Source organism: Girardinichthys multiradiatus, chromosome 8 (assembly GCF_021462225.1).
Source record: "Girardinichthys multiradiatus isolate DD_20200921_A chromosome 8, DD_fGirMul_XY1, whole genome shotgun sequence".
Lineage (NCBI taxonomy): Eukaryota > Metazoa > Chordata > Actinopteri > Cyprinodontiformes > Goodeidae > Girardinichthys > Girardinichthys multiradiatus.
The window spans coordinates 26,660,254-26,675,048 of NC_061801.1; the positions used below are offsets into that span (position 1 = coordinate 26,660,254).

Sequence of the window (14,795 nt, forward strand, 5' to 3'; positions counted from 1 at the left end):
CACTGGCAGCCATTAGGGGTGAGCAAATGGCTGATCTACCAAAATTACTCCAACAGCACATGGATGACTCATCCAGGAGGTTACAAAAGAACCACGAACAACATCTAAAGCATGCCAAGCCTTACTTACCTTAGTCAAAGTTAATGTTATATTAATAATACATAATTTTTTTAATCACTTGTCATATTAAAAAATATGTCAAAGTGCTCCAGAATACAAATGATAAAAATATTTCAAAATAAAAATATAATAAAATAAAAAAAATATATAGATGGGAAATGCTTGTTTAAAAAGGGAAATCTTTAATGGCAGCAAGTGTCTGTGAAGTTCTCAGATGGTTGGGGAGGGGGTTCCAAAGGCAAGGGCAGAAGGCCTGGTCACTCATTGTCCATAATGAAGTGTGAGGTGGATGGAGGAGGTTGCCATTATGTGAACAGAGGGAAGGGATGGTTGAAAGGGTGTGAGGAGGTCCTTTAGGCAGTCTGGAGCATTGCCATGAATACAGCGGTGGGTGGTGAGGGTAATTTCATAATGGATTTTGTAGGTAATGGGGAGCCAGTGAAGTTAATGGAGAATTGTAGTGACGCGGTCTACTCTGTGAACATTCATGAGGATTCTTGCAGCACAGCTTTGGATATATTGCAGCTTCTGAATATTTTTGTAGGAATCTCTATAAACATGGCATTACATAAACTGAGCCTGGAGGAGACGAGGGAATGGACCAGTTTTTCAGCATCGGTGAGGTTGAGAAAATAACGGAGTTTTGGAGATTTGTTGTTTTTAATTCTGTGTAGCACTTTGAGCTACTTTTAGTATAAAGGGAGCTTTCTAAATAAAATTTTATTGCTTGATTGATGTGGATGAACATAATGATACTGACGGTAATGATACTGATAAGGATTCTGAAGAAGAAGGAAGGGTTGGAACTGTCCTTAAATAGAGTTGAGTGTCATTACTGTAGCAATTAAAGGAGATCCTATGCCAATTAACGACATGACCCAGAGGAAGCGTGTATAAAATGAAAAGAAGGGGCTCGAGGATGGACCCTTGTGGGACACCACAGGGGCTAAACAGGACTTGGCATTGCCAAGGCTGACACATTCAGTTCTGTCTGAAAGGTAGGAATAAGAACGGTGTGAAGACAATTGTGGAGGATGTGGTGGTCAACACTGTCAACTGCTGTTAGGTTAAGGAGAATGAGCAGGGAAGGGAGGCCAGAGTTAGCTGCAATGCGGCGGTCACTGGTGACCCTCATCATTGCTGTCTCTGTACCATGAGCATGCCAAAAACCAGATTGAAACTTCTCAAACTGCAAGTGAAGATCGAGGAGATCCTGTAGCTGAGCAACTGCAGCTTTTTCCAACCCTTTGGACAAAAACAGGAGGTGGGAGATGGTAGAAAATCGCCCCAGTTCTGAGGTTGGCCTTTTTCAGAAAGTGTTTGATGATGATGGTTTTAAGTGAGGATAGGACCTCGCAAGAGTGTAGTGATTTGTTGATTATTTGTGTGATGAAAGGACTTATTGCAGATAAGTTTGATTTGATGAGGGTAGTATGGAAGGGGTCCAAAGCCCAAGTAGAGGTCTTCATTTTTTCAATGAAGCTTTCAACATCACTCTACGTAACTGGGAGTCTGGAAAGCTGAATCTGGATGGTTTTCAATTTTTTTTGTTGAAACATGTGAAGTTATTGTTGTTCTGAAGAATCAGACTTGTTGGTTTGGATTCCCAGAGGAAACACCTGGTTCAGCATGGTGTCATCTTGTTGATTCATCAATAACAAAGAATTGGGCAAAATGGCATTCATGGAAGAGTTTCATTTTTTAAGACCTTTAATAAACATATATTGTGGACTTTCAAGACAAAACTGGAACTTATTGGTAGCATCATTTTAGAAAATTAACACCATTCTGACAGCCCAATATGGCATTTGTTGTGCGATGTTCCCAGAATGCTTTGCTGCTTCAGGACCAGGATGACCTGATGGATCCCAAAATTCCGCACTCTTGCTGGAAAAGGAGAATGTCCAGTCTTCAACCCATGACCATAAACCCAGGCACACCTAGGTTATTCAGCAGGACATTGATCCAAGCAAGTCAACCATTGAATGGTTAAAAACAAAATTAAGATTTTTGATTGGCCTAGTCAAAGTCTGTACTTAAAACCAATTGACATGTTGTGGTATGACGTTATACAAACGCTGTTCCTGCTTGAACACCCTTCAGTGTAGCATTCTGCAATTAAGGGTGGACCAAAAATCCTCCACAGCAATGCAAAAGGCTCAACGCTTGATGGCAGTTGTGACCACCAGGCACGACCCATTCACTTATTAGGTATAGGAAGCAATTACCTTTTACACATTGTGCATTGTGCAAATTGGGCAAATACTTTTTTGCAGCACTTTACAGTTAAAAATGGTATGCTTGTACTATTGTCATTTTGTCTGTCATAACCGTGATGCTAAAAAATCATACTTTTTTTGAGTTGGTACTTTAAAAAAAAACTTTGCCATATGATATATTGTATCAACAAGATACAAAATATAGTTTCTAAATACAGCAATTCCATATCAGTCACTTTACTTTTAGGTTTGACATGTTTGTCTCTTTGTGTCTTCTCCACCAGGTATTTTGGAGATCAAATCCGTGGATGTGGGAGTGGTGGCAATCAGGGGCCTCAGCAGCAACCACTACCTGGCAATCAGGAAGAACGGAGTTCTGTACGGAGCGGTGAGTACTGGCTGTATTATTCTCATGTTAAGTCAAGTTCATTTAATCTATAGAGCACATCTCATATGACAATCATATACTCAACGTACTAAGACGGTAATGTGAAAACAGAAAAGAAAAACAACCAATTAAACCTATGAAAAACAACAAATCGAACGAATGAAAAGCAAGTACAGATAGATTTAAAACACCACTCGAACATAAGACTATATATAAATTCAAGGAAATTTAAGAAGTAAAAAGAGATAAATAACAAAGATAATAAAATTTGTTAAATTTCCCAGACAAAATACATGAGCCTAACTAAAAGCTGGAGAAAATAGGTATGTTTTGAGTTTTCTTTTAAAGCTAGACACTAGAAACTAGTCTTGGGTCTTGTGGGAGAGAGGTCCAGAGGGCAGCACCTTAATCACTTACAGGACCAATTGCTAAACTAAAGCTGTGAATGGTCTTCAGTATGGGTATGAAACTTGACTTTACTTGATGACTTTAAAGGCCTGTCAGGCATATATTCAATGAGCATCTCAGACCATCAACATAGAAAGGGGACAAGCCATTTGGAGCTTTGAAAACAATCAGCAGTATTATGAAATCAGTTCTCTGTTTTAGAGAATTCATGTGCTCAGAAACCTAGCTGGTGTGTTTTCTAGCAGTTGAAGTTTGTTTGATCTTCCAGCAAAGGGTATGTTACGGTAACTTAATCTAATAGAAGAAAAGGCTTAATTCAGGTTTTCTAAATCAGGTTGTGTCAGAAGGGATCTGACGCTGGATAAGATTCTATGGTGTTAACATGCACACAGCAAAATATAGAAGTGTTTCTGAAAGGATCATAATCCAAATTCATACCAGGTTTTTAACATGCTCACATGGTTTAACAACAAAAACAACACGTTTTTTTAGGCTATAATCACCTACAAGAAGGTTTACAGTTTTGTCCTCATTCAATATTACAAAATTCCTAGACAACCAGCATTTGACATCAGTGAGGCATTCAAGAAGATTATTTACATGGTCAATGTTATAAACAGATATATACGGCTGTGTGCCATCTGGTCAGATTGATATGTGATGTCATGGTGTCTAATAAGAGCAAAGGAGAATCATATATGAATTAAACAAAAGAAGACCAAGAATGGATCCTTGTGGAACACCTTGGGCAACATTAACTTTATCAGATTCATAGCTACCAATAGACACAGAAAACATTCTACCAGTAAGATAAGAAGACAACCAATTGAGAATAGAACCATTTAGACCTAGATGATGCTCAAGACGGTGAAGGAGCAGAGAATTGAAAAAGCTGAACTGAGGTTAAGGAGAACAACAATGGAAAATCTGTGGTGATCAAAACTAAGTTTCAAAGTAATTTACTACTCTGAGCACGCCTTATTCTGTGTTGTACCTACATGGTATTGAATTACATGAGGCATTATATTTCAATTTATAAATAATAAAGTCCAATCAAAACTTTGCAATATATTAAATTGCTTACTGGAACACTCTATAAAACAACGGACAAGGCTTCGGCACTGACTGTTCCAGAGAAAGGAACCACAGTTTGTCGGCATCAGCTCTCCTGTCTCTGCTCTCCATTCAGAAGAAGGAAACACAATCCTACAGTTTTTTACCTGCTTCAGTCCCTTGGGGAGAGAAGCCCTTGTTTCACCTGTTTTCTCCCTCTTTTTGCTCTTTTCTCTGTCTCATTCTCTCCTTCTTTTACTTTGAAAGACCCGTTTTCAGCATGTCTTTCTAGAGCTGCAACACAGATGAAATGACATACGGTGTAGGAGAAAGGAAAAAAAAAGAAAAAAGATTTTGTTGCATGACCTGAAACTGAATTCCCATGACGTCTTCTGCTTGATGAAACACAAGCCAGCATTGGCGGTTGGCTGGTGAAGGGCCGGCGTTCGATTACACTTGATGGCTTTGAACAGTGACTTCTTTATTCAGTGGTAATCAATTGAAATCATTGTTTTCATTACATCTCCAGATAAAATGTCAAAAACGGTCATAATTGTGTAGTTTGATCATGAATTTATCAGCAATCACTGAGCAACATATTAATTTAATTTTAAAAGCTTTTTCTGTATAAAAGGGGAAGATTTTTTTTACTCTTTAGATCTGATCTTCCCAGTATCTTAAAAGTAAAATGGAGCTGTTACCGTAATTTCATTTAATTGAAAGGCAGACGTGCACACACACACACACACACACACACACACACACACACACACACACACACACACACACACACACAGTTGAAAAGCTGCACTGGGTCTGTTAAATATTCTCCTTTTGCTTTGAGAACATTCAGTTTTACTTCTGGAACCAATTTGAACAGCTGTGGCCAGACTCAGAGAGAGACCATGAGCAAGAGCGTACATATGTGTGAGTGTGTGGGGGTGGGGGCAGGAACATTTTTCCTTGTGAGTATCAACTGCATGTAGTTAACTGCCTACTTAAGTGACGTTAGCCTTGAACACAACAGCAGCTTCCAGTAAACTGACAAACAACGCTCCCTCAGATCTTTTCTCTCCTTATGCACAAGTTATTGCGGTAACTTTAAGGATCAGACATCGTGTCACATTGCTCTTTACCTGCAGCATGCATTAACTTTCCAAATGTCATGCTTTACTAGATCCTCTATGCTGAGCTTCATCCAAAATCATAGATCCCATGTCGAGGTTTTACTGCTGGCCTTAATTTTACATGGGAATAGTCCTTAAGCAATGGCTTACAGTTTGCTGATTTGTGTTGTCAGAAGAAGTGAAGGAGGAAGATGTCTTTACGATGCTGTACAGAGCCAAAAGAAAAAAAGAAAAATAATGAAAAGCCTTTGCAACATATGAGTTTCAGTCTTTAAAAGGGAAAGCAGTGTCCCACAGTTATACATAAACAATTAACACTATTTATGAAACTGATTCAGTGAGAGTGAGAGATTAAGAGAAAGACATTTCAAAAAAAGTTACGACTGGAATCTGGTTGTCAAAATAAAACTATGACTTCAAAGAGATAATTTAAGATTTGTGAAGTGAGGTTTTATTAAAAGGTTAGAAGCAGTCAATATCTTACCTTTAGACAAGTCTCTTGGTGTCTTCATTCGGTATAAATGCAGAGTAGTTGGTTGAAGCTAGTGGACAGTCTGAGAGCATCTAAGAACTAAGCAGACTACTACAGTCTTAAAAACATCTTACTGGTTATTATAAATGCTGATTTATAAATCTTTAAACCGCCATCTTGTTTGCATTGGTCAATTCTTCTATACAGAAATAGATAATTATTGACACAGGAAGTGGAGGTTGGAGGGAGTGCACAACACACAGTCTTTCTGTGTAAATATTTGAATAAACAGTGCATGGAATGTAATTTGTGCTTCTTCGTCATCAGGTCAAACATTGTTGAAAAATGTCATTTTCGATAACTACAATTGTTCCACTGAATAAAATATTCGTACTCATACTCATACTGCCACTGGTACTCGTACTCATACTCGTCGTCTTCTGCTTCATCTGGGACCGGGTAGCAGACTCAGTAGAGACACCCAGACTTCCCTCTCTCCAGGCTCCTCTGGGGGGAGCCCAAGACGCTCCCAGTCCACCCGAGAGACATAGTCCCTCCAACGTGTCCTGGGCCATCTCCTGGGCCTCCTCCCAGTGGGACGTGCCTGGAACACCTCCCGAGGGAGTTCAATGTCAAGCTACAGCATCTCGATCAGATTGAAGTCTATACTTTGACTAGGGCATTCCAAAACCTGCAGTTTGTTTTTTAAACCATTTAGAGATGGACTTACTGGTGTGCTTTGGGTCATTGTCCTGCTAGATAATTCAATTGCACTTGAGATTAATGTCATGAACTGATAGTGGGACATTCTCCTTTAGGACTATATGGTAGAGAGCAGAATTATGGTTCCATCAATTACAGCAAGTCCTCCAGGTCCTGAAGCAGCAAAGGAGCCCTATACAATCAGACTTCCACCACCGTGTTTGTCTATTGGTATGATCTTTCTCAGTTAGTTGAATGCCATATGTAATGGCAAATGTAAGATAGGCCTTTATGTTGTTTTGGGTCAACCGTGGTGTTTACCTTAGATCTCTCCCAAGGAGGCCCTTTTTGCTTAGTCTCTCTAATCATTTCTTAGATCTTGCATTAATTTTGGAAGGACGTACACTTCTGGGAAGGTTTATCACTGTATCATTGTTTTCTCCATTTGTGGATAAAGGCTCTCACTGTGGTTCACTGGAGTTCCAAAAGCATCAGACAAGGCTTTGTAACCCTTTTCAAATTTATAGAATTCTAGGTGGCTAGTGGAACTTTCCCTTAATGAATGCAGTCATAATTTGAAAAAAAATGTTTGAATTTACTAGTTATCTTGGACATTGAAATTTGAATAATATATGAAACATTTAAGTGTGACAAAAAGCAAAGACATGAGAAATCTATAAAAGCACAAACCATTTTTCACTGCACTGTTGTTCAAGGGAACTAAAGCATTTTGGTTTGTTACTAGACAACAAAGAGAAGCCATAATTATGTAATATTGGGCTTTTTTCCATGGAATGTGGCTCAAACAATCATCTTGTAAAACTGGATTAATCTTCTGCCAGTAAAATGCCTCAGATATGTCTGTGTACAACCACACATCATTCTGATTGAACACATCCCTCACTCATCTGGTTTTGTGTCAAGCAAAAGGCTATTTGGAGCAACTGGCAGCACTTGGAGATGCTGCTCTTTCCAGAATAGAAACTACAGGACAGACATTAAATGTTATTCATAACTTTTGATAATCGCCGTTGTTTCATTTTAACATGTTTCCCATCAACAGAAGGAGTTCGGTCCTGATTGTCGTCTAGTTGAACGGATTGAGGAGAACCAGTACAACACCTACGCTTCTGCCGAGTGGAGGACCAAAAAAAACAAGTGCATGTTTGTAGGACTGAATGCCAAAGGAAAGCCAATGAAGGGAAAAAGAACACGGAGGAAAAACACATCAACTCACTTCTTGCCCATGGTGGTGCCGCCACGATGATGGGATGTATCAGCAAGCTGAAGGATGTTTATTGGAGTTACAGTGATGGCTACATGGGACAGATCTGAACCTGGTCTGTAAAATGCACTGAGAAGGAAACAAAACGAAATATACTGAGTAGACTGCTTGTTTGGATAAGGACAATACTATTTTTAAAAAGAATATATATCAATATACAATGTATATATTATTTTTCGATTTAAGTTATAAAGTACACTGGCACAGTGAACACAAAAGAAGCAAAGATTTGTGCCAAAATGTGATTGAATTATTCACATTTATAGATTTGTGGAGTGCATGGAAAAAGAGATAACGGTATCTTCAGAAACCTGAACAAAAACAGTAAAGAGAGAATAGCCTGTTCATGACAGTAACAACACAAATCTAACTATATCATGTCTCTTTCTCCAGATTTATTTATTTTATGTTATATTTAACAGAAACAAAGAATAGAAGACATATTCTTGTCTTTTTTTCTTCCATTTATGCTTCTCTTTTTAAAACTACTAATCATTTAAACCTGTATAAATAAAAAGAATATATTTGTCTTTAACCTGTATGAGTTAAATGTTTGGATTTCATTTTGGAAAAACAAAAAAAAACAACAAAGAAAAACACAATTTAAACGATGGATTGGACAAACAATGGATGAAAGATGATTATTCAATAAACTTTACACATTTTTTGTGCAAACGTACTGGGGATACAAACACATATGGACCGAGGCAACGTTTTGGTTTAAAATTATGAGAATCGTATGCTGTTTTATTGCAAGGAGTTCTTTAGATAAAGAAAAAATGCACAAAAAATGTGAGTAAGTGTGCTAGTGTTTCACCACTTTAACTTTCCGTACTTTTCCAGTTTTTAATGTTTGATTCCCAACTTTCTGCAAAGGCATTTATTACTGATAATGCTTTAGCAATATTTTGGTTTGTTTAAGGGACATAACCATTCATATATTTCATAAGAGGTTTCACCCAAACGGAGACCAGATCCGCAGTCAATAAAAATAGGGTCAAATATTAATCTTAAAAAAATATACAACTAAATTAAATCATAAATCAGATTTAAGCTTTTTTATGATTTCATAGTTCATCTAAATATTTAATTACCAACAGAAATAATCGAATACACACTGTTTAAGAACATGGGTACAAAGTAAGTTAGCAATTGCTGTGTATACCTAAACTAAGGGGCAAAAAGACCCAGAACCGTCCATTAAATACAACTACAACAGCTATATCATCATTTTATTCTAATTACCGGTATATAACATTCTGAAAAGGAAATAGGGTTATGCCAACTGTTAAAATAAATGTTTTTAGTAAATCATAAGGTTTTTACTTTTTTGAAGCTGTGGGAAAATCCTTAAGAAAGTAACTAAAGGCATAGTTCAGGGTTTTTTCAAGGAAGTTTTTGTTGCCAGTAATAAGCAAATATTATGTTACTAGACACAGGCAACCTTCATTTAGTTTAAATCCAGAAGAGTTGGCCATATGAGCTGTAATTTACCAAGAAGTTGATGATTTCTTAAAAGGAAGATCGTAAAAAGAGGCTGTGTCTCACATCCTACCTCAGTCAGCTACAGTTTGGGTATATATCTGGCAATTGGAAAGTTGTGTGTTAAATTCCAGTCTCCCCCAACACAAAGTCCTTGGGCAAGAACCCCAACTTACCAGTCTGTGTAATGGTGTGCGAGTGTGTGAACAAATTCAGTGTGTAATAGTGCAAAAGTCAAGTTAAGTCAAGTCAAGTCAAGTTTATTTATATATTTATTTAAAAGAACTATATAAGTTCAGTCTATTCTCTCCTAATCTTCCTGTGTAAAACACATACTTAAAATGGAACATGTGAAGCCTTTCCTGTCAGAGTAACTAACTGTAAAAATCAAAAAAAGGTCCCATTTTGACTGCTTTAATAATTGTGCTTATTACTTCAATGTCGGCCAGTTATTCTATACTGATATTAAAATTTTATGTCCTGTCCTCAGTATGTGTTTCACACAGGAAGATTTTTGGTGTTGCACTGTGGTGTTATCATCAGTTTATCATTAGTTTATGTGTAAATAATGGTAACAGTTTAAAGGTTCACAATGTTTTTGAGGTTAGAGTTGTTGTGAAAAGGTAGAAGTCCGCTTTGGTCTTGGCTCGTGAAAGGTGCTAGCTTCAGGTTCCGGGACCAACTGGTCTAGATTTACACAAAATAAAGACAGTAAGAGTTATCTGAAAGTAAATCTTTTAACAGAACCTTATTTCTGAATTTTCCCTCTGAATCATCTTTAAATCAGTGTGTCCTTTATGTTGCTGCTAAGTGAAGAATTTCTAAATCTGGTAGAATTCTCTAATAGAGCTAAGTAATTTTAGGTGTCTAAATATTCTGCTTTGATCTTGTTATACTGGTTTTCTTTGAACTGGATAAACTAAATAAATTCAGGAAAAAAATGCTTATTTTCTCATAAACACAATAAACATGTGTTAATGTATAGTTTGATTTTTCTAGATGAAACATGACATGTAATGCCAAACTTAAAGAGCATTCTCTTTATCTTTCAGAGTGATCACACTAAGCAGGTGAAGAACTCTTAGTAGCAAGGCGTGAGTTGGGAATCTGTAAAAGATTAGAGTTTGAAAGAAGCCCAGCAGACAACCTGGCTGATTACTTCAGGGATTTCCATTTCTCATCTCTCAGACCTTTGTCTTACAAGTACACATGGCAAACATGGCTTTTTGGCAGATAAACACAGTCTTTTATGTGATAACAACAAAGACAAACCAAGCTTTAGAAATGGCCGACACATTCACACAAAGACGGAGACACACTTGGGCAACTGGGTAGCATCGTGTGTACATCAGTGTGGTCTCAGCAGCTGGGAAAAACCTCCTCCTTGACCTTACGTGTCTGAAACCTGTTGCTGTGCCCCCCGAGACAGAAAGACACATGGAGCAGGGCATATGGTACAACATAAATATTACTGCTTTGTTTATCACCTGATTCTAATTAACTATGATGTCATGTTTTCTTTCACTTCTCTCTGCTTCTTCTTAGATCCCCACTCTCGCGTTGTTGCCCTCTGCAGATTCAGCTTGGTTTTTCCTTTTCTCACACTTTTTACACTGTCTGCAAAGTTCAGACAAATTCCAGCTTTTTAACTGGATCAAACATGGAGCGAGGTTATCACACAGACACACAAAAACAGAGTCTCCCTCTCCCTCTCTGCCCACTAGGCTGCAGTGGGTGCAATTTGTCTACTGCATACATCGTTTTCAGCCACTTTGCCTTCGGTTTCTGTGTGCACCCTAGCATGAGTTCATTTCCAAGTATATGATGGAATCCACCATTGTCCATCCATCCTGCTGTGTTTATCGCAGGAAGGCCCTCGATCCTCTTATTATGCTCAGGAATCCTCTGTGTCCAGTGCTCATGTCAAAGCATGAGTAAGTATGGTGCATCAGAGGGTGATTCAAATTCCCTTTCATCCTCCCAGGGCATCTAGTCCTTTGTTTATATGATTACTTGGGTGTTCTGTAAACGACATATCAAGTACAATTACTATGAAATGTGTTCAAGACACCAATACCCCTACTCTTCCCCTCCCTCATAAAGTTCAAGGGCTGGCATTCCTAGCCTGAAATGTCTTAATTATTTTGGCGTTGCAGCTCCAGAGATTCAAATATCCCATTTAATACCTTATTGGCACAAAAGAATCTGGACTGAAGCTTAGAAATCTGAGACAAATTTGTCCCCTTGTCCACAACATGGACTGAAGTCTGCATTTACAGTATAACACGTGTCAGCCTCTTGGAATTGCTTGTTGAATTTTATTGAAACTTTAACATGACTTAATGCACTCTTGCCTTTGCCTGTAATCCATTACAAGGCTTTAAAAGTGGGCCATTTACTCAAGACAGATGTTTCACACCGATTATATCGGAGTTATTTAGTTCACCCATCTTTGCAAAGTCTAACAACTTCATTAAAGCTGTTTTGCTGTCTTTTTCCAAGTTGACGATCATGCCTGGTATGTTAGGTGTTTGGTTTGTTGAGGCATGTGGCGAGGCTCAGTATGCGGTTTCTGTTTTGACTGCATCGGAATCTATCAGACCTGTGTTGGACCTCAAATGAAATGTACACTGTTGGCTTCACACATTCGCAGCTCCTCTGTTTGCTCAGAGAGTCCTGTGGCTATGCTACCTGACCGCAGAAGCAGCTGTGAATATTTTACATCCTGATGAGCCTAAAGAGACGGACAAAAAGGAGGATAGAAGGAGCCTGCAAGCTGACTTTGACAAAAACGTACTGGATTGGAGGATAGGTAAATGAACTAAAGCAAATGCAGTTCTGGGGTAGCTGGGTAATCGAAGGGAGGAGGGGTGATGTTTGTGAAGTGGGCAGAAGCTTGAATGGGACGCCAAAGAGCAAGAGGAAGAGAGGTGATGGAGGTGATTAAAGGGGTTTCCAGAGGATTTAGGGATGAAGGGTGGGAAGTGACTTAAAGGGGTGTTTGCAGAAGGCTGGGGGTGGGGACTTTATGGGGGGAGGTGGAGGCAATCATTGGAAGCAGACCAAGGGAGTTCCTGGAACCCAGAAGGTAAACCAGGAGATCTCCCCCTCTCATAGATTTTTTCAGAAATCTAAAGCTTTAGGATTTTGCTCTTTTTGTTGCCACACACACATCTCACTGTCAGTTTTGTTTAAATTGCACTAAAATCTACACATTGTCAAAAATGTACCTCTTGAAAGTACAAACAAGAAAAAAGCTGCTTTTTTGACAAATGAAACTGATTTGTTAGTAGAATTTAAAAGAACTATCAAATGAAACACTATGGAGTTATTTGTAGAGGATTGCTTGAAGTCAAAGAATGCAATCTGAAATCATTAGAGGGTCCTATCAACAGAAAATGTCTTGGGTCTTTTTCTCGTCGAGATAAAGTTTAAATTCATCTATTCTTTCAGCTATTCAAATGCAAATTTTAGAGATTCATTATTTTCTACATCAATTATTGCCATAGTAATAAAAGTTTAAAAAAATAAAAGCTAAATATAAAAGTTCCAAAAGCATTATGTAAAAAAATGCATGTCAGGGCTATTTTGCCTTGAAGAACTCCACATGTAAGTGGTGCTGCATCTTAAGAATATTATTATCATTGACATATAGCAGCTAATATGCTACATTAACCATATAAATGCATGCGAATAATCTGTCTAAATTACGCTCATAATTTAATAGATAATCTACCAAAAAATAGACTGAAGGAGGAATACTCTACCTATTTCAGGCAATCATACATATCATGTTTAAAGAAAAAAAAAAATTATTAAATCTGGATCAACCACACTAAAGAAAATTTCATGATTTATCTAGTAAACCACAGTAACAGAGTTAAACTAGAAGAAACAAACACAACAATACAAAGCACAAATACTAACATCAATTCTACTCTCTGCTTCCATTGGGAAAAAAATCGAAAGTTTTCTGAATAAGAAATTAACATTTAAAAATGTCATATAAGAAAATTCAATTATAAGAAAAAGGCTTCTTGCTTTATTTGTATTTAAAATAGCTAATGTTAAATTTAGGGGGCAGAGATTGAGAGAGGAAAAAAGAAGAAACTCTAACTTTTGGAACCATACAGACATCCAGTAAACTGAACCACATTCTTTAAACTAGAGATACAAGAATGTGACAAAAAGCCAACTTGGAAAACCGATGTAAATGAAACTACAGGTGGAGAGCATAAACATAAATGACAAGGCATATGAACCATGCTAGTGAATGCTGCTAAACAGCATCAAAATCATACCAAAAGTCACACATATCCACAGTTACATAAATGAACATTAAAATATCACAAGAATTATGATAATTGTGGTAAATACTCATATTAGAGCAAAAATGTTTTAAATGTAAAGTGTATTTATCTAAATCTTCATTTATGTTAAATTTTGTTGCTTATTTCTTTTTCCATTTTGACTTAAACTGCTTAAACACTGGGTGAAAAACAAGCCTGATAAGTTCAAGAAATAGAGAGCTCTGCATTTTTCTTTTCCTTCCCCTTTCAGCTCTAGAGGTAACCTGTACCTGGATTGCAGTCGTGCCTCAGACTCCATCTTAACATCTCCTGAGGGCTTCAAGTTTCCTGCAACAGGTGGCTCAAACATTTGCCTTGGCCTGCGCTGAGCTGAGGGCTCTGTTTATTGCTTCGGAAAGAGTGAGCGGTGTTGAGGGAGGAATGGAAATGGACAAACATGCATGCAAAAAAATTTACGTTTGCAAAGAAAAAAATAACATTGATGAAAAAGGGGCGAAAAAGGGGACTCACTTGTGTTTTATCTTGAGGTTCTTGCTACGGAGATGAAAACAAGAATGCAAACATGTATTTTTTATTAATATTTTTGTCTTTTGATAAACCTGAAAAATTTTCCACAGCTAGAGCAAGAACAGGCCCAATATACTTTGCTCTCATCTTTTCTCATCCTCTGTTTGTCCCTCACTTAATCCGTTTTATTCCTCCACTGCTCTGCTTTTCCTTTTCTCCTTTTCTCCTATTTCCTTACCTTTTAGTCCTTCACACTCTAGGCAATATGCCCTCTGCCCAAATGAAAACATATTTGTTGTTTACGTTGGCCTTCTCTCCTCAAAATTTGGCAGTCCAGCGTCAGACCGCAGGTCACTGGCAGAAAGGGAGCAGAAAGACTCTATTAGTCCTTGATCACTGGCTGACTGACAGCAGAGTCAACATGCAGGGCATGAGGGCCTGACATGGGATCAAATAAAGACTAATTTATTGGTTGCTTGTAAACGCAAAGACCGCATTAACCATTGCATTTCCCAGCATATGTTTTACCACTTAGATTTGTTGTAATTAGTTGAGCTGACCTAAATAAATGGATAATGGAAGATTGTGCATTTTAATCACATCCTTGCACATCAGGAAACTTCAATGTTGTACCTTTTGCTTAGCAAAATTGCTCAAGTCAGATTCGATGGAGAGCTTTTGCAAATAGCTTTTTTGTCAAAGATTCTCAATTGGATTTAGAT

The 14,795-nt window shown here is 37.7% G+C and overlaps 1 protein-coding gene across 2 annotated transcripts in view; it reads left to right on the plus strand.

The window, feature by feature from the left end:
• The window catches only part of fgf10a (fibroblast growth factor 10a), a 29,404-nt gene extending 21,095 nt beyond the window's left edge, over positions 1 to 8,309 (plus strand). For both annotated transcript variants that reach the window (XM_047373040.1, XM_047373041.1), the window contains 2 exons: positions 2,624 to 2,727; positions 7,553 to 8,309. In XM_047373040.1, coding sequence (XP_047228996.1) covers positions 2,624 to 2,727; positions 7,553 to 7,756 — 308 coding nt within the window. In that variant the 3' untranslated portion in view covers positions 7,757 to 8,309. The remainder of the gene's footprint in view (positions 1 to 2,623; positions 2,728 to 7,552) is intronic.
• Positions 8,310 to 14,795: the final 6,486 nt, after the last annotated feature.